Genomic DNA, 27,859 nt, shown 5'->3' with positions numbered 1-27,859 from the left:
CAATGCCAAAACGCCCAAATAAAACGGGAACTGTCATTTTTCTAAACTTTGGAGTCAAATGGTGCCCAACACTCAAACTAGGAAGGTTGCCAATTGAACAGATGTGGGGTTTTTTTATTATTATTATCTATACAGCACAAACTACAGGGCTTATTTGACAGTTACCATATAGCAGATTACTTAGCCTATGTTTAGGATTCATCTAGATAGCTCAGACCCCAAACATTCCACTTGTAGCCTCAATTATTCACGTTATTTGACTACATAAATTAAAACACAGGATAACTACCCTTCTTTCCTTTGTACTATGTAACAGAACACCTGTTGGGCTGAAATTTTTTTCCTTTAAAAAAAATTTCTTTTTAATATTTATTTTTGAGGGGGGTGGGAAGGGACAGAGAGAGAGAGGGAGGCACAGAATCAGAAGCAGGCTCCAGGCTCTGAGCTGTCAGTACTCCGAAGCGGGGCTCGAACTCACAAACCACAAAATCACAACCTGAGCCGAAGTGGACACTTAGCCGACTGAGCCACCCAGGTGCTCCTGAAGTTTTTTTCCTTTTAGTGTGAATTCATTCATGCCCTTATCCACACACCTACCTATCCATCCAGTTAACAAACATCCAAAGCAAACCTAATATATCATAGATTCCTGTCGCTTCGAGTGTCACTGTTCACATCTCCTCTGGATTACTTCTAGACAAGACAAAGAATACGGTTTCAGGTGTCATGGTGCCAAACTGTATTCCAGAAAAACATGCTTATCAAAAAAAGTTCAAAATAAATAACTAAAAAGAAAGAGGAGGGTGAAAGAGAGAAAAAGAGGTGGGGTGGAGAGGAAACAGGGGTGAGGGGTGCTCCCATCAGAGGTGGGTGGCATCCTTCTTGCCTCTCTGACTGGGGTCTGATTTGCACAGGGTATTCTGTGTGTCTGAAGGTGCTGAGAAAAACAGCCGGTCCCAGGCAGCAGGGAAGGGGCAAGGTGAGCTAGGAGGGCAGGAGCAGGAGGAGTTTGAATTTTTTTAATGTTTATATTTATTTATTTTGAGAGAAGGGGGAGGGGCAGCGAGGAAGGAAGAGAGACAATCCCAAGCAGGCTCTGCATTGACAGCACAGAGCTCTATCCCACCAACAGTGAGATCATGACCCGAGCCAAAAGCCAGAGCCAGGAGCAGATGCTTAACGGACTGAGCCACCCAAGCGCCTGAGTTTGAACTTCTTAAACTCTATAATCTGGATTCTGCTGTCAGTGCCTGAGCTATTTTCCTCCTGCCCCACCTACCACCTCCCCACCTCACCCTCCTCCAACACAAAAGCACATTTTTTCCTAAGAATTCTGAGTCCGTAAGGAAAAAGAAGAGAGCAGGTGTCCTGTTGTCTTCCCCTGCCCCGCACCCCCACCCGGATCTCCTGTTTCAAGCCGCCGGCACTGGTACAGGTTTGTCCGCCCACCCCATCCCCGGACCCGGAGATTCCTGAGGGCTGGGACACCGAGTGCTCGGTTCTTCATCTGCAAAACCCTCACAGAATTGTCATGTGACTTGAGTATGTCCCTAAGACACAGCAGGAGCTCAGAACAGTGAGGACGCCTCGTCGGTGCTCTGCTAGCCACCCGCGAACGTAGGACCTGCGTGCGGGTCCGGATCGCGCGCCGGTCCCTTCCCGGCTCTCCGCTCTCACCCAGCGTGAGTCCGAGCCCAGCGAGCAGCACTCACTAAATCTGGGGACTCTGGCCTCACCGCCGTCCTCGAGGGAAAAGGGGCTGACATCAGTCGGTGCCAGTGGTGGCCGCTGTGCAACCCTAGGATGGCTGTGTAGACATTGCCATTTCTCGGATGCGGAAACAGAGGCTTCTATCCTCGGCCAGAACCTCCGAATTCAGATGCTCGGATTTTCAAATCCTCCTTCCTCCCATCACAGTCTGTCCTTCGGGGTCTCCCTGGGGTCCAGGCGGAAAGTCTGGGAACTGGAGACTGGGCACATTAGCTATCCTGCGTCTTAGGCCCCGGCGATATGCGTGGCGCCCTAGCACGTGCAGGGGGTTGAGCCCCCAACCCGGCGGGAAGCAGGGACGCCTTCACCACACGCACAGCTTCCCCCGCCAGGAAGCCGCCTGGCGGAGGCTGGGCAGAGGTAGCCCGGGGGGGGGGCGCGGGGGGCGGCGCGGGGCCGGGACCAAAGTCCGAGAGGGGCCACGCGCGGTCCGCTGCCCAGATACTGTGCAGTCGCGAGGCGGGGGATGGGAGGGTATCCCGCCCTTTGACCCCCGGGACGCCTAAGAACAATGCGGCCAATGGGCCGCTGGGCGGAGCCGAGCCCCTCCTATACCCGCGGGGTGCACGCGGTTCCATATTGGGCTCCCGGGCTGCCATGGCGCGTCCCGTGAGGGTGAAGACTTGGGTGGAGGAGAACCGGGCCTCCTTCCTGCCCCCGGTCTGCAACAAGCTCCTGTGAGTCCCAGGGACGCTCCCGTCCTTCTGCCCTCTACCCTCACCTTTCCCTCCTCCGTCTGCACGCCGCATCCCTCACCCTCCAGTGCCCAGTTCCTTGATCCAGAAGTCTGCCATCCTCTTGTGCCTTCAGGGGAGGGGGAGGGCAAGCTGTTCCGGGTTCCACCGACCTCATCTGTTCCTCTTTCTGGTGACTCTGCCTGGGAGATTGTGACCTTGACTTCTGAAGATGGCTGAGTGGCCGAGCCTAGGAGAGATGCAGATGGCACCTCACCACCCTTTCCCTGGGCTCAGTCTCCAACCCCCAGTGACTCTCAGAAGTTTGGGGAGGTGGTTTTTCCATGCCTCAGAATTGCAGTAGAACCTGCAGGCAGAGGGTGATGTCAGAGGAGCAGCTCCTGTGGGAGGATCTTGATTTGGTGCTCTCCGCAGGCTTCTCTTTGCAGATGGACACACACGCCCACCTGGCCCTCCCCTGTGGCCCCTTCACCTCCCTCCCCTCCTCCCGGGCCCTGGGGCCCTGCCTGGTGTGCTCCCCAGCTCCCCGCTGACGCTCCCATGTCTTCAGAACATCCCCAACGGCCTGGCACCCCAAACCGCATGGCCACAGTCACACACTTTGACAAGCTAGACACTGTGCCCAGTGTTTTTACACCCTCTCACGTAGTTCTCACACATTAGCTCCATGAGGCAGGATTCTGGTAACTCTCCCAGTGTCCCACAGCTAGTGCAGGATGGGATCCAGACTCCAGCCCATGGAAGGGCTCGACTCCGAAATCCACGCTCTAGGTCACTGTGCAGCATTGCCATGGCTCATGGCCAACATCCCCCTCAAAGCAGGGTGTCTTCTACCACTGATGTTGCTCTCACCCCTTTCCTCCACTTCATCTCTGTACAGCCTGGTTGTAGGTCCCCCAGTGTGCCCTAACAGTGTCTCGCCTCCCTCTACTCTTCCCCAGCCCTCTGGCCACTGCTCTGGGTCCACCCTTGTCCCTTCCAGCCTGGGTGGTAGGGACTGCCCCTGCCTCCAGCCCCCCCACCCTAGCATGGCCTCCAACACGGCCCAGTATTAACAATCACAAAAGGCAGGCCCTGCCTTTATTCATTCAGCAGGTATTCACTGAGTACTTAGTACATGCCAGGTACTGTTCTGGACACTGGAGATGCAGCAGAAAACAAACTGACAGTCACTTCCTGGTGGCACTGACATTCAGTGAGAGGAGGCAACCAATAAATACAAACAGACAAGGGGTGGAGGCTGGCAGGCATAATGGGCCACAGGGCGGAATAGAGCTGCGGGCCCTCCACTGTGTTTGCTAGGGCAGTCAGGAAGTGTCTGCTCCAGGCCTCTCCTAGCTCCAGGTGGCTTGGTGGCAATCTTTGCCTTCCTTGGCTTCTGCTGCGTCACACTGATCTCTGTCCTCATCTTCACAGGGCACTCTTCCTGTCAATGTATCTGTGTCTAAATCTCTCCCCTTTTAATAAGGATTAGAGGCCTACCCTACTCCAGGGTGACCTCATCGTGGCTTAACCAGTTATATCTGCAATGACCCTAGTTCAAAATTAGGTTACATTCTGACGTCCTGGGGGTGAGACTTCAACATATGAATTTGGGGTCAGGTGGGTGGGGTCATATGAAATGGCTGGGGGGCTTTGAGCAGAGGAGAGACATGATCTGGCTGATGGGTTGAAATAGTTCTTGAGTGGGCTCATTCAAGGACTTTCCGTATGTACCTAAATTATACAAAGTTGATTTGAAAAAGAAAAACTTTCCTAGGCTCCCTGGCACCCCTCAGGCCAAGATCAAACTGCTTAGCTGAGCTTTTGTGGCCTGGGGTGACCTGGTTCCACCTTCTTGTCATTGCTCCCCAAGACCACGCCCACACCACCAAGACCCCCAACACTTCCAGTCTCAGGCTATCTGCATCCAGCTTTCCCCTCCACTCCTTTCCCTAATTGCCTCACAGCTTCAAGCCAGCAGTTTCCAGGAGCAGAGTCTGTCTCATAATCAGACAGCTTAGGGAGAGGGGGTTAGATAAAGGTCATTTTACCCCTCCACTGCCCCCAGGCCCAGGAAGTGGTGCCTGTGGTTTGCTCTCCTGTAATTGGAGATCTTGAACAAGGCCAGGGATCCTGGTTGACGAAGCGATCGATCCACCACCATGCTGCTCCCCCAACTAGGTCAGAGGATGTTGGGGACACACACACAAATACACCGAGACATACAGAAGGACACAGGTACACACGTATAATCTCAGACACACATAGACACACTCTTGGATAAACAAGGCCATACTGGGATGACAGGGGAGGGGGACAAATGTCAGAGATTACAGGGACAATGATGCAGAAACAGCCCTGTCACCTCTCCCAGGTGTACCCAGGCTCCTTTCAGGCCCCCCACAGGCCCCGGCACCCCTCCTGTCCTGTCCCACGAGCTGATTCAGGACCTCTCCCCCTTGTCCATTGCAGGCACCAGGAGCAGCTCAAAGTCATGTTCGTCGGGGGCCCCAACATCAGGAAGGACTACCACATCGAGGAGGGTGAGGAGGTAGGCCTTCTACTGCCCCCCTTTTTTTAATAGCCCTGAAGGAGGGGGACGCTTCCCAAGCAGGAGCCAGAACCTGTGGACAGAAAGGAGGTGGTCAGATGGCTGATGGATGAAGGGGGCTTGATTGAAATCACAGGACAAAACTGCTGCCTGGAAGTTAGGGATACACAGTGGCACATCTAACAGCTCCGTGCTCCAACTCTGCTGGGGGAGCCCCCAGAAAGAGCCCGGACTCTGTGGGTATGAGAGGGAGGCTCTAACTGTTGGGCATCACCCCTGGTCCCGGACACAGGGGCCGTCCATGTGCCAGGTGGGAAGTCCTGATCCCCTCTTCCTAAAATCTGAATATGAAAGATTGGCCTCCCAACTGAGACCTGCATGCTGAGAGGGACCTGGGTGCTCCACTCTGGTCTCAGGAGCCTAGTTCTCCAGGAAGGGTTGGGGCCGGGAGGCCCCCTCCTTATCTAGAGGGCCAAAGACATATCAGTTCCTAGGAGCTGTTTGACAGAGGGGAAGGTTGGGTGGGGGGAATTTGCACCGAATACCCTTTTGTACCTTGAATTTTGAACTGTGTTTTTGTACTGCCTACCTACCCGAAAGTGAACAAACAAAAGTAAAATTAAAAGAAAAAGATGAAGGGTGCCTGGGTGGCTCAGTAGGTTAAGCGTCCGTCTTCAGCTCAGGTCATGATCTCGCAGTTCATGAGTTCGAGCCCTGCATCCAGCTCTGTGCTGACAGCTCAGAGTCTGGAGCCTGCTTCGGATTCTGTGTCTCCCTGTCTCTCTGCCCCTCCCCCACACATACTCTGTCCCTCTTTCTCTCTCTCAAAAATAAATCAATAAATAAATAAACATTAAAAAAATTAAAAAGGAAAAGAATCTCTCTCCCTCTCCCTCTACCCCTCTCCAGTGCCCTCTCTCACTCTCTCTCTCTCAAAAAAAAAAAAAAAAAAAAAAAAAGGAAGAAAAAGATGGGGCGCCTTAAAGAGGGACACAGGTGGGTTTCCAGCTCTCAGGATCTCTGGTGACAAAAGATCAGGATAGGGAACTCCCACCCACCTCCTAAGGGCCCTGATGCAGAGTTTCAAGGTCCAGAGTCCAGCCTCCACCCCCACTGCTGGCCTCTCAGCCACAGCCAGAACTGGAAGGAGCACAGGAGAATCTTTCACTCAACAAATATTTACAGAACACCTGGGGGGGGGGGGGCAGGGAGGGGGGTAAGGACCCCGGGCCAACAGCCTTGCAAAGCAGCCTTGCAAAGCTGGCCAGCCCTTCACCTCTCCTAGCTCTCCTAGCCTAGCCACCTGCTTCTCAGCACACCTCACGGGAAACTGTTTTCCTCTGTGGGAAAAATCAGCAGGAAAATCCTCAAAGACAAGACAGGATGGGATTGGGAGTGGCCACCAGGGGGGAAACTAGGCCTGTTGCAGGGTTTCTTTGCCTGCCTCGGTGAGCCTCAGGCCCCTCATCTGGTTTTCCAGAGGCTTCTGCTCAATTAGCCCTGGTGTCAGTGCCCACCTTTCCTTTCTCCCTCCCTCTTTCCTTCCCCTGGCCCCTCCCACCTCTACCCCATACTGCACTTTTGGGTCTCCCCAGGCTGCTCTGGTAGTACAGATGGGCGTCCACTGAGAGGCCCAGGCCAAGCAGTGATCAAGCAGAATGGCTAGCAGATGAGGAGGGCTGGCCTGAGTAGGTATCCCCTCTCAGGAGGGACACTCAGGTGACTGGGAGGAATTTGGCTCGAAGTGGGTTTGTGACAGCTTGTTCTCATCCTAAAGTTGGGGAGAGCACCAGCCACAGGCCCTGGGAGGCTGCAGAGCTGAGGGTCAGCATCTTCTCTGCTCCTAACCTATCCTCACCCAGGCTGTGCTATGGGAGCCGCCCGAGGCCCAGGGTCCAGGCTCCTCCTTGGTGAGAAAAAAAGGCATCCCTGAGCCACATTTTCTTCCTTGCTGAGCTCAGGCTTCTGCAACAGCCCTTCAGGGTCCCCAGCTTCACCCACCACATGTATTCCATTTACCCCACTACTTCTCTTGAGAGGCACAGATACAAGGGGGTCAGCCAGACCTGGGCTGAAGGCTCTGCCTCTTATCACCCATGTGATCTTAGGCAGGTCACATCATGCCACCTCTCTGAGCCTGTTTCCTTGCAGCACATGGGGACACTGGCCCCTGCCTGGTGGAAGGATCAGTATGTATAAAGTATGTATGTGCACAGAGCCTGGTGCAGAGAAGGTGCTTAAGACACACAGCCTCTCTAGGGGCGCCTGGGTGGCTCAGTCGTTGGGCATCCAATTTCAACTCAGGTCATGATTTTGTGGTTCCTGAGTTCAAGCCCTGCCTCGGGCTCTGCTGACAGCTCAGAACCTGGAGCCTGCTTCTGTCTCCGCTTCTCTCTGTGCCCCGCCCCCTCCCCAGCTCATGCTCTGTCTCTCAAAAATGAATACACGTTAAAATAAAATGTTAAGACACATGGGCTCTCTGGACCCCAGCCCCCGTAAGGCCTTGGAGGCCAGATCTGATTTAATATCTGCCTGAGCAGGTACAGTTAGTCTTCTCGATAGCCCCAGGTCCCAAACATCATTTACTTCCAAGTGGAACATAATTCTTTTTGGATTGCCCATGGCTGCTTGGAATTTTCTGCTGCTCGGGACCTGCACCTCTGCTCCAGGCTAGGCCTGTCCCTCATCATAGGGAAGGCATCTGGGCAGAGAGGCAAGACGCCACTTCCTTCCTATGTTTTTGTTTGAGGGCTGCTGACACTTTGTAGCCTGCCTGGAAAGGGCTTGAATCTGGCCTAGACCATCACTCCAGATCCTACCTCCATCCCAGCTTTCCCTGATATTTGCAGGCTTAAGGTCTGTGGCCCCCTCCCTGTTTCCTCTTCCTCCATCTGTGGAAGGACCCTCCCCTCCCGCACAGGGGCTTTCTCCCAACTGGGGTGGGGGCAGTTGTTACAGAATTGCTCCCTAAGGGAGCCTACTAGGTTTTTTATTTGTTTCAAATAACGTGTCTGGGGTTTTTTAAATAATAAAAGTAAATATTGCTTATTGTAGAAAACATACAAAATACAGAAAAGACAAATGTGTACCTCATTCAGAATGCCACCATTCAGGAGACCAACTGTGAACACGCATTTATACATCCATCACTGCATAATTTGAATCCTGCTAGGTGTGGTTTTGAATCTTGCTTTTAACGCACATTAAGCATTCACCATTTCCCCATTTTATTCAGTTATTCAAAAACATAGTTTTTAGGGGCTCCTGGGTGGCTCAGTCGGTTAAGCATCTGACTTCAGCTCGGGTCACGATCTCACAGTTTGTGAGTTCAAGCCCCACGTCAGGCTCTGTGCCGACAGCTCAGAGCCTGGATCCTGCTTTGGATTCTGTGTCTCCCTCTCTCTCTGCTTCTCCTAGCTTGTGCTCTGTGTGTCTCTCTCTCAAAAATAAATAAACATTAAAAGAAAAAAACATAGTTTTTAATAGCTATATAATGTTCCATATTTTGATTCTATCATAAAAGAATGGCGTTTCCCCTATTATTATTATTAGCATTCTTGTTGCTACTCCAGCACCACTAATATTAACAGCTAGAGGTTTATTGAGTGCTATGTGCTAGGTACATCGGTGCACAGCACCCTGGGCAGAATTCACAACAACGTCCTGCGTAGATACTGTCATTTTATAAAGGAAGAAATGTAGGCACAGAGAGACTAACTGAATTGACCAAGGGTACACGGGGACCTGGCTGAGCTGAGGGCCAGGTGACATTGGAATCTATGCTTTTAACTACGATGCCCTGCGATCAAACAGCCATATTTATACACCAGGAGAGAGGTGCCTTTCTGAATCGCTGCAGCCACCTTCATAGAGACAGAAATGCTAGGGCAAGAGTGCAAAGCGGCCAACTGTCCTGGACTTTCCTGGTTTCAGCACTGCGGGTCCTGCATCCCCAGAAGCCCCTCAGGCCACTGCGCATGGGTGTGAGCAGTGGGGGTTCTCCCTGCCCATTGCCAGATTGCCCATCAGAGGGGTCACGCCACCTCGCCACGTTTCTCTAGTTTCCCTGCGCTTGCCTTGATTTCTCTTAGTAGATACAGTGACAGGAACTCTAACTGCTTACATGATAACAATAGTTATTAATAACACCCCTTCAACTGTTTGGCTGGGGCTTTTAACACCTGTGCCATGTGGGACTGGTGGAGAAAAAACATGCCTGCCTCCTACTCCCCGTGCCTTGGGGTGATCTCAGTAAACACATTATTTAGGAATTTAGGATGGAATAGAAAAAACATAGTAGGGACCCCCAGGGAGATAGGAGGTGAGTGCTCCCATCCCCACAGCCACCTGCCCCCGCAGGCTTCCTGACTTCCTGCTGGCCCACCATTTACACAGCCCAACTCCAAAGGCATTTGAACAGACTGCCCTGCCCGCCATGTGGGGGTATCACGGTGGCCGGGGGAGCCAGCACAAGCTCCAGAGCTACACACAGACTCAGGTCCAAAGTGTAGCTCCAGGACTAACTGGGCGACCCTGGGCAGGTTGCTTCACTCTGAGCCTTTTTCTTTTTTTCCTTTCTATAGAAAATGGGGCTAATAATACCTTTGGAGGCTGTGGTAAAGATTTCTGATAATGTATATGAGAGTGCTTGCACAGACCCTGGGACACAGTAAGGGGGCACTTCTTCTTACCTGAAGGGCTCACTGAATTCCCCAGTGAGCATCTCAGCCAGCCTCCTGCCCCCACACCAGAAACCAGCTATTCTGTCCCAGGTACTTCAGTCATCACTTGCATATCAAGATGTGATCCTGTGTGTCCCCAGCACACCCATCTGTAGCATGTGTCAGGGGAGGCTGGGGGCTCGGGGCAGGAGTGACAGAACTGCTCATAAAGGTCTTCAGGAAGTTTCTCAAGTTTCTGGGTCAGAACTCCAGCCAAGGACCTGGAAGAGGGATGGGGGAGGGTCTGAGCCTGTCTGCTGTCCTGTCCCACAGGTGTTTTACCAGTTCAAGGGTGACATGGTTCTTCAAGTCCTGGAGCGAGGAAAACACCGGGATGTGACCATTCGGCAGGGAGAAGTGAGGCTGGGCCCCAGGGGACGGGTGGTGAAGGACCACGGAGCAGAAACCCATCGTCCACTCATCCTGAGTTTGGTTGGAGTGTGTCCTCCCTGCCCTGCCTGGCCTCCCTTCCTGGTCCTCAGGCCCTTCCTCCTGTGAACTTTCCATCCTCAGTAAGGCCTGACATTCCCTCCAGTTCCCAGCTGGAGACTGGCAGAGAGGTGGGCTGGGTGGACCCTGTGGGTCGGTTGGGGAGGCCAGGACACTGCGGGCATCAAGGTCTCTGGGAGGGGATTGCATCCTTGCTGGCACCTTGTCCCCACCACTGCAGATATTCCTCCTGCCCGCTGGGGTACCCCACTCTCCGCAGAGGTTTGCTGACACTGTGGGGCTGGTCATTGAACGGAGACGGCTGAAAACCGAGCTAGATGGGCTCAGGTAAATGGGCTTTGTCTGGGGGTCTTGGGCAGAGACAGGGGGCAAGCAGCAGAGGAAAGAACACTAGACGGACCTGAGAAAGCACTTCCTAGCCACTGAGAGGGTTGGAAGCAGTGCAGCCCCTGTGTTTGCTGGCTGACGGGGACAGGGTAGGGGAGGTGGTGGCGTGCAGTTGATGATGGGGTTAGGGAAGGATGCCCTCTTGACCCCCTGGGAGCCCATTCAGCCTAAAGGCTCCAGCTGGGACCGGAACCTGTGCTTCGCACACTGAGGTCTGCAGGGATTTGGGAGTGGGGATGCCAAAGTCAGAGTCCCCTGGCCAGGGCAGCCAGGCACACTGCTGCTCCTCCCAGCCTCCAACCCCAGGATTTATTCAGTCTCTGCCAGGATGCCCTTGGCTTATTTCTCTACCCCAGCTCATTCCACAACCAGTGCTAACATGTGTATGACACTTGCTAGAGCACCAGGCAGGTGCTTCAGGTGTATTTATCCATCTAACCCACCAGGGATCCTATGGGGCAGGTACTGTTATCATCTGTACTTTATAGACAAAGAGACTGGGCACAGGGAAGTTGAGTTTGCTAGAAAGTGGAAGAGCTGACATAGTAGAGAAATAGGAAATTAGGGTCAGGACAATCTAGATAGGAGCGTGAGTAAGCACCAAGGAAGGGACAGGGGGGCCTGGGTGGCTCGGTCAGTTGAGCATCTGACTTCGGCTCAGGTCGTGATCTCGTGGTTCGTGGGTTTGAGCCCTGCATCAGGCTGTGCACTGACAGTGCAGAGCCTGCTTGGAATTCTCTCTCTCCCTCTCTCTGCCCTTCCCCTGCTTGTGCTCTCTCTCTCTCAAATAAATAACTTAATTAATTAATCAATTAATTAATTAATTAATTAAAATTTAAAAATAAATAAAATAAAATAAATAAAACTGAAGGAAAAAAGTTAAAAAAAAGCACCAAGGAAGGGACAAACACCAGTGCTGAGAGGGGGCACTCTTTCTATAGCTGAGTTCCCACTGGGTTCCAATCAGTCACCTAGTTATTATCTGATGCAGCCTGTGGCTCAGAAGGACACAGATTTGTCCAAAAGCTAAACTATTTTTTTTTGTTTTTTAATTAAGAAAATTAAAATTTCTCAACAAATTCCTGACATCAGGATACTTTGCCCCGTATTTTCTGTTACAATGGATATTTTTTAATGCTTCCCTTTTTTCTAATCACCTGTCTTGAAATCAGGAAAAGTAAAAGAAAGCAAATAAACAAAGTTAAAATTATTTGTCAGGAAAGGGGTAAATTTTGTTATGTGAATGATATCTCAATAAAACAAATAATAATAAAGAGAAAACCAAGGCGCCTGGGTGGCTCAGTCTATTAAGCAACCCACTCTTGGTTTCAGTTCAGGTCATGATCTCACACTTTGTGAGTTCCAGCCCCACATCAGGCTTCAAGCTGACAGCTCAGAGCCTGCTTGGGATTCTTTCTCTGCCCCTACCCTCCCTGCTTGCTCTCTCTCTCAAAACAAATAAATTTAAAAAAAAATTTTTTTATTCTCTCTCTCTCTCCCTCTCTCACTCTCATTCTCTCTCTCTCTCTCCCTCTCTCTCTCCCCCTCTGCCCTTCCCTGCTCAGGCATATGCTCTCTCTCTAAAAAACAACAACAAAAACCCCCTTAATGTTAGTGGTTGCATATACTGATCTACTGCATAATGGTCTGTTGTAGAAACAGAGGCCTGCCTTTCAATTCCAAAATAATTTTTCACATGGGCTTTATATAAGGGAGTCTTTAGTGACAGAGTGGACAGTGTCCTCAGTAACATTTTTATAGCAAATTCAATAACAGATTTTATCTGGATGCCTTTTTTCCCCTTAAGATTTATTTTTAAGTAATCTCTACACCCAATGTGGGGCTCGAACCCACGGCCCAGGGGTCAAGTCACCTGCTCCACCGACTGAGCTAGCCAGGTGCCTCTGGCTACTTTTGACCCTTAGTAAAAGCCAGGGACTCAGCATTAAAATGCCACTCTGAAGGCATGCTTCCTGTGACCAGCTCCATGCCAGGATAGAACGTGAGGTGCCAGACGAGGTGGATGCAGCGGGTCTGTAAACCATGTCCCATGAGCAGGACCATTTCTCTTTTTCGGGAGGGGTTGAAAAGTGGACAGAGCTGGCCTGGGCCCTGGGAGCTGAGGCTGAGGTTAGACATTCGGTCAGCGGAAGTGCTGCACACACAGGGCCCTGACGCACGGCCCCCATCTGCTAGCGGAGGAGCTCACCGAGCCAGGCTGGGGATTGGGTGGGCTTCCAAGAGTTTCCTAGAGACTGTGCGCCCGTGCACAATGACCTCCCTCTGGAGAAGAGGTCTAGTGCTTTGCTCCAATTCTCAAAGGCATCCATTACCCTTCAAGGAGCAGGACACCTCATCTGGGAGGCATCTTCTGCATGTTGGATTCTTAAGGTTCCGTGCGCTCTGATCTAGAGCTCAGCAGGCAGGCAGAGCATCCAGACACAGGCCCCGTATTCAGGCTCAGCCTTGGCTTCCTCTTTGTAATTGATGTTTTCTGTGTTTCTAAGACTCTCAGATCTTGTAATGCTATGTAATCCTTGCCAAGTTACCCAGCTTCTCTGAGCCTCACAGTTCCTATCCATTTTGTAAAGTTTGGGGAACCAGGAAGGCAAATGGGGTCAATAATACCCACTCCGGAATTTGAGGTACACAGTGCTTTTGGGAGAGCCAGGTTTGGGCAAGCAAGCATTGGCCACTAGGGTGTGCTAACAGGGTGAAGCAGGCAGCCAGCTCTGCAGGGCTAGCTGGGGTCCAGACTTCCACAAGCAGAGCCAGGCTGCCTGAGGCTATCCAGGTGGGGAGCTGGGTTGCCTGTCCTTTGCTCTGGCAGGTACTACGTGGGGGACACCACGGACGTCCTGTTTGAGAAGTGGTTCTACTGCGAGGACCTTGGCACACAGTTGGCCCCCATCATCCAGGAGTGAGCCCCCAGCCCAGCCCCTGCATCTTGCTCTCTGAGGCCCCCTGCACCGGCCGGGAAGGGCAGACCCATCCCAGCGATACTCTGTAGAAGTAGCCCCCACATTGGAGCCATCATGCCTGGGATTTGGTGGGGGAGGTCGGCCCTCCTGGGGTGGGAGGGCCTGGGGGGGAGGAGGGGACTGCTCCATGGGGCTGGAAGCGAGGGGAACCCACAGCAAGTTGTGGGGGGCCTACGAGGGTGTGGGCTCCCACACCTGAGAGTATACGAGTATGTGTGTACATGTGTGTCTCACTGGCCACTCCTCCTCCCCATTTCTCCCTGCAGGTTCTTCAGCTCTGAGCAGCACAAAACAGGAGAGCCCATCCCTGGTGAGCCCCCTGAACCACCTTTCCTCCTCCCTCTCTGCTTTCCCAGAGTAGAATAGGTCTTGGCCCAGAGTGCCAGTCTCCTTTTGAGGACTCTGCCTAGTACCCAGAGTGTGAGATCATGGCACCAAATAGTACCCTCCACATGGCTGTTTGGGGCTTGAGCTGGCTCCAGAGCCCTTTCTGGTGATTTAGAGCTGGGACCCCTGGGCCTGCTGGGGCTGGGCAGGCTGGGCCAGAGGCCACTGACACAGCCGTGCTGTGGGTGCAGACCAGCTGCTCAAGGAACCGCCATTCCCCCTGAGCACCCGATCTGTCATGGAGCCGATGTCCCTGGAGGCCTGGCTGGATCGCCACCGCAGAGAGCTGCAGGCAGGCACACCCCTCAGCCTGTTTGGGGACACCTATGAGACACAGGTAATGAAGCCCTGGGCCACTCAGGACATCTACCTAGCAGCCCTAGGAAATGGTAACTAATCACACACACACACACACACACACACACACACACACAGAGTTTGGGAAGTTGTGACATGAACAGAGGCCTTCCTGTTTTCTCCTTGAGTCAGAGAATGATGACTTTGCTATGAGTGGAGTACATGGTCTCAAGCAGTCTTTCTTTGCCTTCAGAGTAGGAGTTGCCCCATCTACTGACTAGTTCCTGAGGGTTTAGAGTTATCCCTCTATTAGGAATTCCTGAGTCTTTGGCCAGTGTTAGCCTGGGGAGCCAGAAGGAAGAGAGGTGCCTGGGGGGTGAGGGGTGGGTGGAGTGATGGACAGGGAGAGACCCACCCAAACAAAGCTGGCCTTCTTTCATTCAACATTTATTGAGTGCTTATTATGTGTCCGGCTTTGGTAGGAAAATTAGAGTCACTGCCTCGAAGAGTGTATGGTCTGATAAACAGACAAGTTCAACAATTACCATAATCACGTGGCATGTTATTTGATAGAGAAGCTTCAGCAACCCATAGGACAATAAAGGTGGAACCCAGGCTGGGAGGGAAGTCAGGGAAGACTTCCTGGAGGAGGTGATGTGTAAGCTGCATTTTAAAGCAAATTTAGGCATTTGCAAAAGGAAGAAAGGGAGACTGAGAGCATCCTAAGTGAGGGAGAAGCATGAGTAAGGGCATGGAAGCTTGAAACAGCCTGGCACTGCAAGTAGCTGAGGTTGGCAGGAGCCAGGACAGGGGACAGCAGGAGCCAGGAGTGGGGGCAGCAGGCACCATTGCTAGATGGCAGGAGTAGCAAGCAGTGCCCAGGTCCTGACAGGTCTCCTGGGCTGGACAAGGTGTAAGGATTTATCCTGGAGACAACGGAGCTTCCCCTAAGCATTAAAGCAGGGAGATGACGAATCCCCCTTCAGAAAGATCACTGTACTGTGTGGGGACAGGATCAGAAGGCAAGGGCAAGCGTGGAGGCGAGGAGACCTGCTAGGAGGCTCGTGCTTGCTTGTGCTTTACAGTTTGCCACTGGCACATCCCTTGCTGTTTGAATTAGACATTCTCGTGGAGAGATGCTCACTGGATACAGAGCTGCCCTGAAAGGTCTGGCCTGCAGACACCTGAGCTTACATGGGGCTGTGAAAGCAGGTGCACACCACAAAGCCCCTCCCAGCCCATCAGGGCAATGGCCTTCAGCACCAACTGGCCTCATGGCCCCACCTTCCACCTCTTTCACACCCCTGCTCCCACCTGCTCCGGTTTATGGTGACAGGTATCTACTGAGTCCCACTCTGGGCCAGCAGGAGCGCAGCCTGCACAGTAGCTGTGTGCTTCCAGGCGAATGCAGGCCAAAGAGGTTCATCCCCACCCATCTCCTTCCTCATTCTTAGGCCAGAATCTCATGGAAGAAGGGAGGTGGGCACTCTGGGGAACTATGTGTGTGTGATACATAAGTCCACACTAGGCCGTGTACACGCAAGTGTGTGTGTCCCAAGTGTGCCCCTGGCAGTCATGCCTTCGCATGGGTCAGCAGTAGTTGTGATGGGCATCAGAGGAATCTGATGTGCATATGTGTGTGAAAGGCAAGCATGTGTGATCCCAGAAAACATGTGGGCAGCTCTGTTCATCACGGATGCAGCAGGGAAGCCTGGGCCTGGCAGCCTTCCTCTCTGAGTCCCGGTCTTTGCTCTACACATGAAGATAAGGCTGTGCCTGGTGCTGTGGGCCTGGTGTCCGGGGGCCAGGTTCAAGACCATCTCCTGTGTGGGGCAGAAGCAACAGAAAGATGTATGTCACTTCCTACCAGGTGATTGTCCATGGACAAGGCAGCAGCAAAGGCCCAAGACAGGACGTGGATGTGTGGCTGTGGCAGTTGGCAAGTGGGGCCCCTGGGAGAGGGTGGTACATCCTTCTGCCCATGGGGACAGGCTGCTCCTGGACTTTGGACTCCCAGAGCCTGGGGCAGCTCCCAGGGCCTCCTTGCCAAGGCAGACTCAGGGACTCTTGGACAGGTGTTGAGGCCCAACAGCCTCCATTCAGTTCTGCTCCTCTTTCCCAGGAGGGCTCCTCTGTGGTGACAATTGGGGAACAGCGCCTGAGCCTGGCCCCCGATGATAGCCTCTTGGTGCCAGCTGGGAATGCGTGAGTGCACGGGAGGACTTTCCCCCAGCTGTGGGAGCCCGCTCCTTTCTCTGGGATCCTCAGGGCCCACCTGTCTGACCCCTGCCCACCCGTGTCTCCACAGGTATGCCTGGGAGCGAGGGCAAGGCTCTGTGGCCCTGGCTGTGACTCAAGATCCTGCCCGCAAGAAGCCCCTGGGGTGATCCTCTGAATGTGGCCCCAAAACAGCCTCCCCCCCACCATCAGTCTCCTGCCCTCTCTGCTTCTGCATGTACCACTGCTGAGTCACTCAGCGTCCTGGAGCCGGACCCTGGACATCATCATCATCCTCTCAGCTGAGATGCCAGGCTCTTGGGGGGCTGGTCACACCCCTTCTCCTCTAACAGCTCTCTGCTCACTGCCCTGCACGGTTCTGCTAGCTGGTCTGCTCCTTGAGGCGGGGCTGCCTCTCCATCCCTCTGTTCCCACATACTCAACACAGCACTTGCCTGCCACCAAAAAGGCCCTCAATAAAGGCTTCCTGGTGGACACTCATGTATCCGCATGTACACAGACTGTCACTAATGGCAGACCTTGTGTGCTCCTGTGACTGTGTGTGTGTGTGTGTCTGGGGTGGTGGGGGGCACTGGGTGACAGTCCAGGATGTGAAGGCAGAGGCTGGCGCGAACTTGGGCTGCAGCAGGGCATTGCTCTGTGCGGGAAATGAAGGGAGAACACGGGAATGTCCCAGGGAGGCCCCGTGTGCAGGGCCAAGTGGCCATGAGAAAAGGAGTTTGTCCCTGGTGCCCAGGGCAGATAATCCAAACAAATGATAAAAATTAGATGTTTTTCTGAACTTTAGCTCTGCGCTAGGGAATTCCCTAGAAGTTTTTACATACATTATCTCATTGAATCCTCACCATACTCTAGGAAGCTCAGAGAGGTTTTGGAAACCAGCAGCTCTGTTTCCAAGCAAGGCCTGTCTGCATTCAAAGCTCAGGCTGGTGGGCTTACCACCCTGCACTCTGCAGTCACAGCCTGTCTCCCTCAGCCTTGGCCAGATGGGAGCCCAGGACAGGGGAGAGGCCTGGAGGCTCTGAGAGAGAAAGAGACCAATGGCCACTGTGCCCAAAACCCAGAGGCCTTGGCAGAGTTGGCACACGTGGCACTCTGCTGACCCCAGCCCGCTGGCAAAGGGGGTGTCAGGTCCTGCAGCCTGGAACCGCAGCCTCCTTTGGTGCTGTCCCAGGTTATCAGGAGCTTGAGACCCTCGTGTCCGTGCACAGGCCTGGCCCCATGGCTTCCTGAGAATACCACGCAGTGGAGGAGCAGGACTTGCACCTTGTCTGAAGACAGCCCCAGCCTCCACTCCTCTCTCTGTAGTGAATGCTGGGTAGGGATGGAGTGGGGTAGACAGTGGACAGGGAATCTGGAAGGCTCTAAGGATTGTTCTGTCTGGGGGAGAAACATCCAGGTCCCAGGTCATGGCAGTAGAAATTGGCAGGGAGCCCTCTGCCTGTGGGAGGTATTTCATCCTGTACATGGACTCTGGACCATCGGGAACCTGGGAGTAACGACAGCAGGCTGGCAGGGCACAACAGGGTTATTCCACGAGGCCATGAGCACCACAGTCAAGGTATTGACTGGACTGCCCACTGCGCTCGCCTGGAACAATGTTCTGTTGGCACCACACTCCCTTGCCACCAGAGCTGGTGAGGGCAGGGACACAACCGCCCAGTCTGTATGTAATGGGGTGGGGGCTGATGTCCAGGGTGGCCTGCATGATCCTGAGCTATGGGTGCCAGGACCAGCTCCAGCCTTCAGGCAAGCAAATGTCTGATCCCTCAGGGCTATGAACACTTTTCCCCACCTTACCCCAGCTGGGCCTTCCTCCCACTTCAGGGTCCTCTTGGGCTTCCATCACCCCACTGCTGAGCCTTGCTCTCCTCCCCTGCCCAGGGCAGCATAGACTTCCCCCACCCCCCTTCAGAGACCATGTGGCCAGGTCACTCGATGTAGGGCAGGGAGGGAGGAGGGAGGGCTGCAGGGGTGGGGGGAGCCTACAAACAGGAACGCTGGGTGTTTCTCAGTGGCTGCAAGGATGCTGATGAAAACCCCAGGATATTGAGTCATCGTGGTGGCCAGCTAATAGTGAGCATCATTCCACTCTGCCTTGAACACTATTGCAGGGGTAGAAAGACTGGAAACTTCTCTCAGGTCTGTGGCCTAAGCAGCCCATGGAATCTCATAACCTGAGCTCTTCCTCTCCCCTCCTTTCTCTCCCACCCTCTACTCTTCCTGCCTCCCTCCCTCCTTCCCTCTCCTCCTCTCCCTCTGCCTTCACCACAGACTGGGGGTCACCTGGAGAGGCCTCGGCTCCCTGCCACCCAGCCTCCTCCCCCATAGTATCTGCCTTCCTGGCACCAGCCCTGGGTGTGGAGTTTGTCCTGGGCCTTCTGGGGAACAGCGTGGCACTCTTCATCTTCTGCTTCCACACGCGGCCCTGGACGTCCAACACAGTGTTCCTGGTCAGCCTGGTCATTGCCGACTTTCTCCTGATCATCAACCTGCCCCTTCGTGTGGACTACTACTTCCTGCACGAGATCTGGCGCTTCGGGGCCACTGTCTGCAAAGTCAACCTCTTCATGCTGTCTACCAACCGCTCGGCCAGCGTGGTCTTCCTCACGGCCATCGCACTCAACCGCTACCTGAAGGTGGTGCGGCCCCACCACATGCTGAGCCGGGCTTCTGTGTGGGCAGCCGCCAGAGTGGCCGGGGGACTGTGGGGGGGCATCCTGCTCCTCAACGGACACCTGCTCCTGACTGCCCATACTAACCAGTCCTGCCTCAGTTACCAGCTGGGCAAGAACACCTCGGCCTCACTCCGCTGGCACCAGGCACTGTTTGTATTGGAATTCTTCCTGCCACTGGCACTCATCCTCTTTGCCATCGTGAGCATCGGGCTCACCATCCGGCGCCGCAGCCTGGGTGGGCAGACAGGCCCGCGGAGGGCCGTGCGCATGCTGGCCGTGGTGGTGGCTGTCTACATCATCTGCTTCCTGCCCAGTGTCATCCTTGGCATGGCTTCCATGGTGGCTTTCCGCCTGCATGTCTGCCACATCCTCAACATCTGCTCCCAGCTCTTCCACGGCTCCCTGGCCTTCACCTACCTCAACAGTGTCCTGGACCCTGTGCTCTACTGCTTCTCAAGCCCCAACTTCCTCCGCCAGGGCCGGGCCCTGCTGGGCCTCAGCCAGAACTGGCAGGGCTCAGCCAGCGATGAAAGTTCCTACCAGCCTTCTGCTAGGTACTGGGAGGCCTCTAGGAAGGCAAAGGCTACAGAGAAGCTGCAGGCGGAGGTCTCACTGGAGTCATAAGGCCCGTCTCAGGACAGGGGTTTGCAGTGCCATGGAAGTAAGGACGGCCAGGATCTGACCTGGGGGGATGAGGTCACTCCCCAGACTATTGCCAGCTCAGGGTGCCTCACCCAACTGGACATCTGCAGGAACCAGTTGGGTGATAGGAAAGAAAAGGGTTTTGACCTTACAGAGCAGTGTATCCTGGATGATGTCCCCAGAGCACAGGAAAAGAGCACTATGGCAGGTGGAGACAGGCAGAGCCTGTGTCAGCTCCACCCCAAAGGGCTACACAGCTGCCCAGTCCATGGGCCAGAGTGTGATGACTGTGAGAGCACAGGTCTTGCTTTAGAGATTGGGCCTCTGCATTTTCTCTTATCTCATTTGTCCCTTTCAATGCTAATAAACTTCTTTTTGAAAATGCAAGCTTGCCTCAGCTGTTCTAAGGAAAACCCAATGTCTTTGGGTCCATCTGGCCCTGGGGTTCAAAGTGAGTGCCCAAGATGAAGGGAAACTCAGGGGACACAGTGGGGAAGCCATCTGGGACACCATCCTTCCACATTGCTCCTGGGGCTCTGAGGTGGCCTTCAAGGCAGAACTTCTCTGGGTTACAGGAAGGGCAGCTTGTCTGGATCCCCAGGAGACCCCTGCTCCTCTTTGGCCTTCAGCACCCCTTCTGCGATCCTTGAGGTCTCACCCAAGGCACTAAGGGCCCAGCCCAGCTCTCCTCTGGAACAACAAGGAGATCTTCCACCTTGGAAGTTACTTCATCCAGGTCAGGCTCCTAGCTCAGCTTGGGCTCCCCCCACCCCACCCCTGCTAGCTTCCCTCAGCCCCAAGTACCCTTCCCTGGCCTTGGAACCTGTGGTAGCTGCTACCCCACCAGGACAGGACCCCAGGTGAGGACAGGGGCCTCAGAGTCACCAGGACTGACTTTCATAGCCCTCTCCCAGGACCAAAGCCACCTTGCCCACCTCCATCCCTTTGTTCTGCTCAGTATGCCTGTGATCAGTCTCTGAAACCACCTGGGCTAACCCATCCACTGGCCTGGGTCCTCCAGGCACAAGACATATACCTGGCGTGAATTAGGGTTTTTTGGTGGGTGAGGGGGGCAGTGGTTGGCCTTTCTGTCCACAGGGGAAGTTATTCTTTGGTAACTGCTTTTAGGCCAAATTCCTAAAATACTTATGCAGACCCAATCTGCATTTTCTACTCTAATCTCCTAACTGTAACCTGGGAAAACAACAAATTTTCTAATCTAGGTTGGGGGAGGGGGAGGCATAGCCTTCAAAGTTTCCAAAGGGCTACTTAGAGGTCAGTAGGGTCCCAAATATGCACCACCTGAACCCTGTGTGTCTCCAGCCCTGGCTACCTCAGAACAACGAATACACATGCACCTCCCTGCTGCAGGGACAGAAGAAGCTGGAACTACTTCTCCACTCATCACCTCACCCATGAACTTCTAGACTTTAGGTATAGGTTCTGATGAATGGGACCAAATCCCCTCTCCCCAATTCCCTTTGGAGTTTTAATCCAAGTGCAACCCTCTCATATCATAGACAGGGATGCTTTCCCTCTATTAAAAGTCTTCAAAAATGGAGGTCAAAGCCTAGGAGTCACTAATGTCCCGGGAGGGAGGCAACTAGGAGCCATGCAGATGTTGGGGTGGGAGATGGAGAACGTGTCAGGTGGAGGGAGGTGGCCTGGGGGACAATAGGTTGGATGGATACTGGAACCGATCTCCCTGGTGTATCTCCAGCCCTCTTTCCTTTTCTGAAAACACCAGCTGCTCTCAGAAACCTACAGAGAAACAGAGAACTCAAACCAAGGGTGTGCTACTTGGACCCCTAACAAGGTGGCTCCTCATGTGTCCCTGCCCTCCATGGCCCCCTGCTCCATGCCTCCCTTCTTGCTGCTGTCTCTTTCACCCTCCTAGAGTCACTTCTAGGGACTCCCCACCTCTCCACCTTCTGCCATGGGGAAGAACGGGCCAAGACCGGCCCAACCCAACCTCAGCTTGATATTTGTTATTGCCAAATCAGGCTGGAGGCTGGGCTGGGGACTGAGCACTTTCTCATGGAGCCCCACCCCTAGGGTGCTAACACACACTGTGTGCTGAACGCCAGGCACTTCCCCTCTGGTACCATCTCTTTCCATGTTTGTACCAGCATGGGCATGGGTGGCTCTATGGGAAAGTGGGGCTCCATGTGCCATTTCCTCCCTCTTCTCTTTGCTGGCCCCTTCTCTACCCTATCATGTCCTCCCACCCTCAGCAACTGGGCTCACTTGCCCTGCCCCCACCTCCCAATTTAAGGGAGTAACCAAATGGTTCCCATGGCTTTCATGCAGTGCTCTCTCCCCTTTGAGGTGTCCTAGGGTAGAGATCAGTCACAGAGTTTGGGCCCACTCCTAACCTGCCCAGGATCCTCCTTGCCCCTCATCTTGACATTGGACTGTTCTCTCTCTGACGACTGAGCCACCCTGCCTTTCACAAGGTCCTTCCTGGTGTCCCTCATGGGAGAGAAGCAGGGATTCAGGCTGCCTCCACACTCCCTACATGGAAGGCCTCCCTGGTCCTAACCTTGAATTAATTAATCTGTGAAATGGGAACATTGATTTGGCTCTCATCCAACTCCAGAGGTTGGAGACGGAAACAACTGATATGCTTGAGTGCTGAGTGAAAAAGGTAATTATTACATAGTGGGGGAGTGGGGAGAAGGAATGAAAAGGGATGGAGGAAGAGGAAGAGAGGAAGGCAAACTGTGTTTAAGTGCAGAAAACTACAGGTGGGAGGGCTGCAACCATGGTGGTATAAGGTTGGCTGGAAGAAGGCTGATTAAAGATCCCATTTCCTAGGGGCCCCTAGGTGGCTCAGTCGGTTGGGTGTCTGACTTCGGCTCAGGTCATGATCTCACGGTCTGTGGGTCTGTGGTTTCAAGCCCTGCGTTGGGCTCTGTGCTGAAAGTTTGAAGTCTGGAATCTGCTTCGGATTCCGTGTCTCCCTCTCTGTCTGCCTCTCCCCAGCTTGTGCATGCTCACTCTCTCTCTCTCTCAATAATAAATAAGTTAAAAAAAAAAAAAAAGATGCTATTTCCCACATTTGGGTTCCAAATGGCATTTTGGCCCCTGGGGTGAGCTACACTATTCAGTGTGAATTTGGAGAAGGGCCTTCTCTTCTTTCTCCTAATGTCCCCTGTGAGATGAGCAAATGGCATCTATGACTTGAGTCTGGGGAACTTCCGTGCAGGGGGAGGGAAGGCAGGGCTGGGCTGTTGGCTCATAGCCACTCATCCTCCAGCGTTTACTGGGCTCCCACCAGTAAACAGACACTAAGCTAGAGGAAGATGATATGACTCTGACCTTGAGACCCTCTAGGCCAAGCCTGGGAGCGGTTGATCTGCAAGTGGATCAAATGCAGCCCAACCCAGTGTAATCCAAGGTTTTGGAGGTAGCAAGTCATAGCCAGGAGCAGTCAGAAGAGCTAACTGCCTGGTGTCAATGAGGTAATGCATGTGAGCTGAATCCCGGAGGATAAAGAAAGGAGCAATGGGAACGGCATCCCTGGCACAGGGCACAGCACTGTGAAGAGCTGGCATACAAGGGAGGATGAAGTCACTGAGGCAAGAAAGGAGGGGGCCTGGGAACAGAGTTAGGGACAGGCATGAAGGTAGGCTGAGCCACTAAGCACACCACATTCAGAATGTGATCCAAAAGACAGGGACCAATCATCCACAGAGGGGTCCACATCAGCAAAGTCCTGTGGCAGCAGGATCAAAAACAGCCCCTGGCAGGAGCACGTCAGTTGAGGTTACAAAGCAAGTAGCAATAACTGTCAGGCTCCCTGTCTGTGAGAGTGCCTACTGAAACAATATGCCGTTTTAGAATTCATGGGGGTGAATGATTCCTGCTTCTTGCAACCATTGATTCTGACTAAAACATGCGTTAGAAAGGACCATAAAAAGGTAATGAACATGTTTCTGCATTATAATTTGCTATGACCCCATTCCTATACTCCTGAAATTTAAGATGGCTGTCATTTAAATAATTTAATCTTCATCTCTCACTTCATTGGACTCACCCAAGTCAGCGAGACCAAAGTTGGAAGGGAAAGAATGCACCCTGTCTCTACACAGGATGGTAGCAAGATGAGCCCACGTGCACTAGGACACTTCATGTAGACTACCAGAACCATGGCTTCTACCCATACAGGGTTCCAATGCTAAGTGGAGGGACCTGGAATTCAAGAACAGGAAGGAAGGTCCTCAAGGGTACAAGTTCACAAATAACCTGGAGGTTGGAATTCATTCATTCATTTCTGTCTTTATTTACTTATGGGAAGGGATAGAGGTATAGAATGTTCAAACAGATTTCACACTCTCAGGACCCAAGGCAAGGACCCTACCTACTGATTCTGACCCAGCCAAGAGCCCCACCACAGCCGCAGCAATCACTTCAGGCCTGATGGGAAGTTAACAGGAAAGGGCCACAGGAAGGCAAAGCCATCATCTCGCCTCCTGGGCTAATGTCCATTTCTGCGTCCCATCTCGGAACCCCAGAACAGTGCAGAGAACAGACAGTGGTGGCGGACTGCATGGATTCTAGTCCTACTTCTGCCACTTCCTGCTGTGACTTCTCTGTGCCTATTTCCTCACATGTAAAAAGGCAATTACGGTACCCATGGTACAGTACAAAGTATGGTACTCATGGCACCAGGCATCCATGAGATGATCTCTGGCATTACCACACTATCTTGGCTTTTATTTTCTGTGCCACTTCACTGAGCGGTCATCAGAATAAATATGAGAAGTCAACTGAAAACAAGTTGAAGAAATCCAAAGTTGCTTTTATTTTTGTTTTTACTAATATAAGAATGAACCGTGACAGTGCCTCAATTCTATAACCCACCCAGCCCAAGATGATTCTAGTGGTGGGGCCAAGAACAGGTAGAAGATCTCCATCTGTGACCTCTTCTTAAAGCACAAGGACATCTTCCATCGGGCATCAACATGCACCTGTCATGTTGAATGTCAAAAATTGAACTAAAGCCTTCTTGATCCGTCTACATTCTCAGCCAGTAGTATTGCCTTCTGAGGTTAAGGACTCTAGGTCTGATACGTGATAGATGGAGGAAAGCTTCTTTTCACATTTCGAGAAGAGTGGGTGCAGAAGTGTGAAGAACATGACTCCCTTACTTCAACCACCTCCCCCTTTAGTCTGTAACTCCAAGGTGAAATGTTCTTACAACTCCCCTTTCCAGGTTTGGCTTTCTTCAAGGTGTACAACCAAAGCCTCAGGAAGTCATCCATGGGAAGCATACGAGGGTTTACACAGATGCAGGACAATACATTAGTTTTTCCTTTGGTCCCAGCACACACTGGGTGAGCATCTTTCAGGAGCAACCCCTCCAGCATTGTCTAGGCTGTACTTCTAAGTCATGAATGGATTGTTCAGCACCCTCTGCCTGTCCTAAATGATTCCTAAAAGTTTCCGGTAGTCTCACAGTCTTACTGCCCTTGGTTCCTACTGGCGTGTTATCCTGCCTTTAAAGTTACCAACCCCCTGACCCATGGATGCCTCTTTCAGATTTCATTATCTTCCTCAAACTTACTTAAATAAATTTCCAAAAGCAGTTACCTACCAACTAATGCAAGAATGAAGCCTAATATTATGCAAATCACTGCTGAGACCAGCTCTGCAGGTCAGGGAGGGAGGCCTGGTTGTTCAAGAGGCTCTCTGCATGCCTATCACACATGCCTCCTCCCTGCCCACAGCACTCCATTTTGCTTTGTCTCAGACTCCTACACACTGTGTACTCCCTCCTGGCTGCCAGTCAGACTGGCAGGTGAGGCTGCTGGACTAAATACAGGGGACCTGGTTTGGATATATGCTGCACCATGGGTCAGGACCCTGGACCACGGCAATGGCATGCTGTGCCCCCTGCTGCCTACTGATACTGAACAGAGTCGGAGTCACATCTGGGTTGCTCTATTTATTGACACCTTGGCTAGAAATTTTCTAGAGTACAGAAAGCCTGATCTCTAGAGTACAGAGAGCCTGATCTGGAGGACAGGTATGATGCCAAATCTAAAACTACCTTGGCATACAAGTATTGTGAGGACATAAGGAGGGGCTCAGAACTCTGTCTTCAGTGATCATTCTCCAGGACTCAGGCTAGTACCAAGAGCCTCACACAGTAGAGTCAATGCCAATAACCTTCCTACTACTAAGCAAGAAGACAAGAAGTGGCATAGAATGGAAACAAACACTAAAGTACTGCCTTCATTATCTTGATGCTTAAGCTTCCTGGGAAGCCAGGCCAAGATGTTAACTTAGCCAGTTATCCCTATTTCACTTCCAAGCACTGGAGATAGAAATTTCAGGGATTGGGGTTTCTTCCCTGTGACTTGGCAAATTCTTCTTCTCATCTCCATGTCGAATCAACAGTTCCTTAGGTACTAGGTGCAAAACCTCAAGGCCCTATCATTTTCTCCACAGGACTTACTGGCATATCCTTCAAGCCACTTCATTTGTTCCATTCCTCTTTTTCAGTCTTTCCGGACCTGCAGGTTTTCTGCACACAGGGACTGCCCGAAGCATGATGAAAACAAGAAAGGGGCCAGCTTTCACCTAGTGGCCAACTGCCGCCCCCGCCATCTATAGTGGCCAAAGGGACTGAAAGATGACAGCCCAGTCCTCTTTGATCTATCATGGGTTTGAATTTAGGAGTTCCCAAGTCTCAGCAGGCTAACTCAGTATCTGATGTGGTCCATAAGACAGAGATGTGCTCACCCATGGCTGCTCAGTGAAAGTAACAGTGACGTCCAAAACCAGCCCTCTGGTACGGCACAAGTGTTGGTGGGCCAGGATGACCCCTGTCCTCAGCAAAGGGCTCTCAATCCTAACTCCTGAATGGCCTCAGACCATGTGGCTGTCTTCTCCCAACTTGGCATGGGGGTAGCACAGACTTCCAAAAGGAACTCCTTTATTAAATGCAGTGAGCAGTCCAACACTGCTACTTGGGTCAAGTCACAGCGAATGCTGGAGAAGTGCCTCTGATCCATGCATGGCCAAATCTGCTCAGGAACCTGGGGATTCCGGGAATGAGACCAATAGATGACAGAGGACGATGTTCCCTCTGCTGGTGCCGTATCACCTAGCCTAATGGTTTCATAAGACCCAGAGGCCCATTCTGAAGACAGTTGGCAGGGAGGCAAAAATGGCAGTCTTAAGAAGTCTTCAGACAAGAGGACAGCTCAGCAGGACAGCATGTGTGCACCCAGGGCTCACTGTGCAGCAGCCATCACCAGCTTGGTGAAGGAAGGTATATCACACGGCATCTTCAGGGTGCTGGAGGTAGGCGCTATGGCAGGAGAGGGAGGGAACAAGAGTCAAAACTTTGCCAGGTTAACACACCCAGACCCTGAGAATTTATTTCAAAGAAGTCATTCTCAATGGGGAAAAAGCTGGATGTACAAGAGTATGTGTTCTAGCAGCCAAGTGGTTACCAGAATGTGGACTCTGCAGTTAAGAGACCCACCTCACTTTGTAGGGCAAGTGATGAATGCTAAATCTCCTCTTCCTCATCTGTAAGACACAAGGACAGTCTCTACTCCCCAGGGATGTTACGAGATTAAACCAGACAATCTGCATAAAGCACCTTGAGTATAATAGGTGTTCAACTACAAAGGTTTGCTCTTATTGTTATGCATAAGGGCAGAAAGAGAATGCAGGGAAAAGGAAAGGGCAAATTGTTAAGGGTGATAGAGATAAGGAAGTTTTCCATGACTGTTCTGACAGTATCAGTTTTTTAGGTCTTATCCATTTTCAGTTGGTATGGAGGATGCCACAATTTGTTGAGCCCTGTAGCTTAGGAAGAAAAAAGCAAAGTAGAAACAGTTAACTTTTTTTCACCAGGGTTTTTCTCACTTTTCTAGATTTCACTTTTGGAAAATTCTTAAGAGGTTTATAAGAATGCAGAAAAAAGGGGAAAATGGGAGGGCACAGGAGAGAGGAAACGAAGAAGGGTTTGACAATCAAAACTTAAAAGAATCTGCCTACATTTGCTCACCCTGCCCAAAGGCAGGGCTGTGCACAGAGGATTACTCTGTCCTGATTAGAG

The 27,859-nt window shown here is 52.4% G+C and overlaps 3 protein-coding genes across 13 annotated transcripts in view; 2 read left to right on the top strand and 1 right to left on the bottom strand.

The window, feature by feature from the left end:
* Positions 1 to 2,270: 2,270 nt before the first annotated feature.
* On the top strand, positions 2,271 to 16,939 carry HAAO (3-hydroxyanthranilate 3,4-dioxygenase). The gene is made up of 10 exons (XM_043603273.1): positions 2,271 to 2,447; positions 4,920 to 4,998; positions 9,993 to 10,076; positions 10,390 to 10,496; positions 13,387 to 13,476; positions 13,804 to 13,847; positions 14,116 to 14,261; positions 16,092 to 16,160; positions 16,344 to 16,426; positions 16,530 to 16,939. The coding sequence occupies exons 1-10, from the start codon at positions 2,368 to 2,370 to the stop codon at positions 16,606 to 16,608; spliced, it is 861 nt and encodes a 286-aa protein (XP_043459208.1). The 5' UTR covers positions 2,271 to 2,367; the 3' UTR covers positions 16,609 to 16,939.
* A 94-nt stretch (positions 16,940 to 17,033) lies between these two features.
* On the top strand, positions 17,034 to 20,166 carry OXER1 (oxoeicosanoid receptor 1). Its single transcript, XM_043603272.1, has one exon. The coding sequence runs from the start codon at positions 18,622 to 18,624 to the stop codon at positions 19,759 to 19,761; it is 1,140 nt and encodes a 379-aa protein (XP_043459207.1). The 5' UTR covers positions 17,034 to 18,621; the 3' UTR covers positions 19,762 to 20,166.
* Positions 20,167 to 24,562: 4,396 nt separating this feature from the next.
* Positions 24,563 to 27,859, bottom strand: part of KANSL3 (KAT8 regulatory NSL complex subunit 3) — a 43,130-nt gene continuing 39,833 nt past the window's right edge. For 8 of the 11 annotated variants that reach the window (XM_043603252.1, XM_043603251.1, XM_043603254.1 and 5 more), the window contains 2 exons: positions 27,278 to 27,324; positions 24,563 to 27,100 (listed from right to left, as the gene is read on the bottom strand). In XM_043603252.1, coding sequence (XP_043459187.1) covers positions 27,067 to 27,100; positions 27,278 to 27,324 — 81 coding nt within the window. In that variant the 3' untranslated portion in view covers positions 24,563 to 27,066. The remainder of the gene's footprint in view (positions 27,101 to 27,277; positions 27,325 to 27,859) is intronic. The other 3 variants (XM_043603253.1, XM_043603255.1, XM_043603256.1) reach the window with 1 other exon arrangement.

The sequence above is a fragment of the Prionailurus bengalensis genome, chromosome A3, assembly GCF_016509475.1.
Source record: "Prionailurus bengalensis isolate Pbe53 chromosome A3, Fcat_Pben_1.1_paternal_pri, whole genome shotgun sequence".
Taxonomy (NCBI): Eukaryota; Metazoa; Chordata; class Mammalia; order Carnivora; family Felidae; genus Prionailurus; species Prionailurus bengalensis.
Note: the sequence above shows the minus strand (reverse complement) of the source record. Positions and strands in the feature narration are given on the sequence as shown.

Coding starts and splice junctions, on each gene's coding strand:
- HAAO (XM_043603273.1), top strand. CDS start 2,368: ATGGCGCGTCCCGTGAGGGTGAAGACTTGGGTGGAGGAGAACCGGGCC. Junction 13,477..13,803: donor TTGGCCCCCATCATCCAGGA/GTGAGCCCCCAG, acceptor TTCTCCCTGCAG/GTTCTTCAGCTCTGAGCAGC. Junction 13,848..14,115: donor AACAGGAGAGCCCATCCCTG/GTGAGCCCCCTG, acceptor CTGTGGGTGCAG/ACCAGCTGCTCAAGGAACCG.
- OXER1 (XM_043603272.1), top strand. CDS start 18,622: ATGGAATCTCATAACCTGAGCTCTTCCTCTCCCCTCCTTTCTCTCCCA.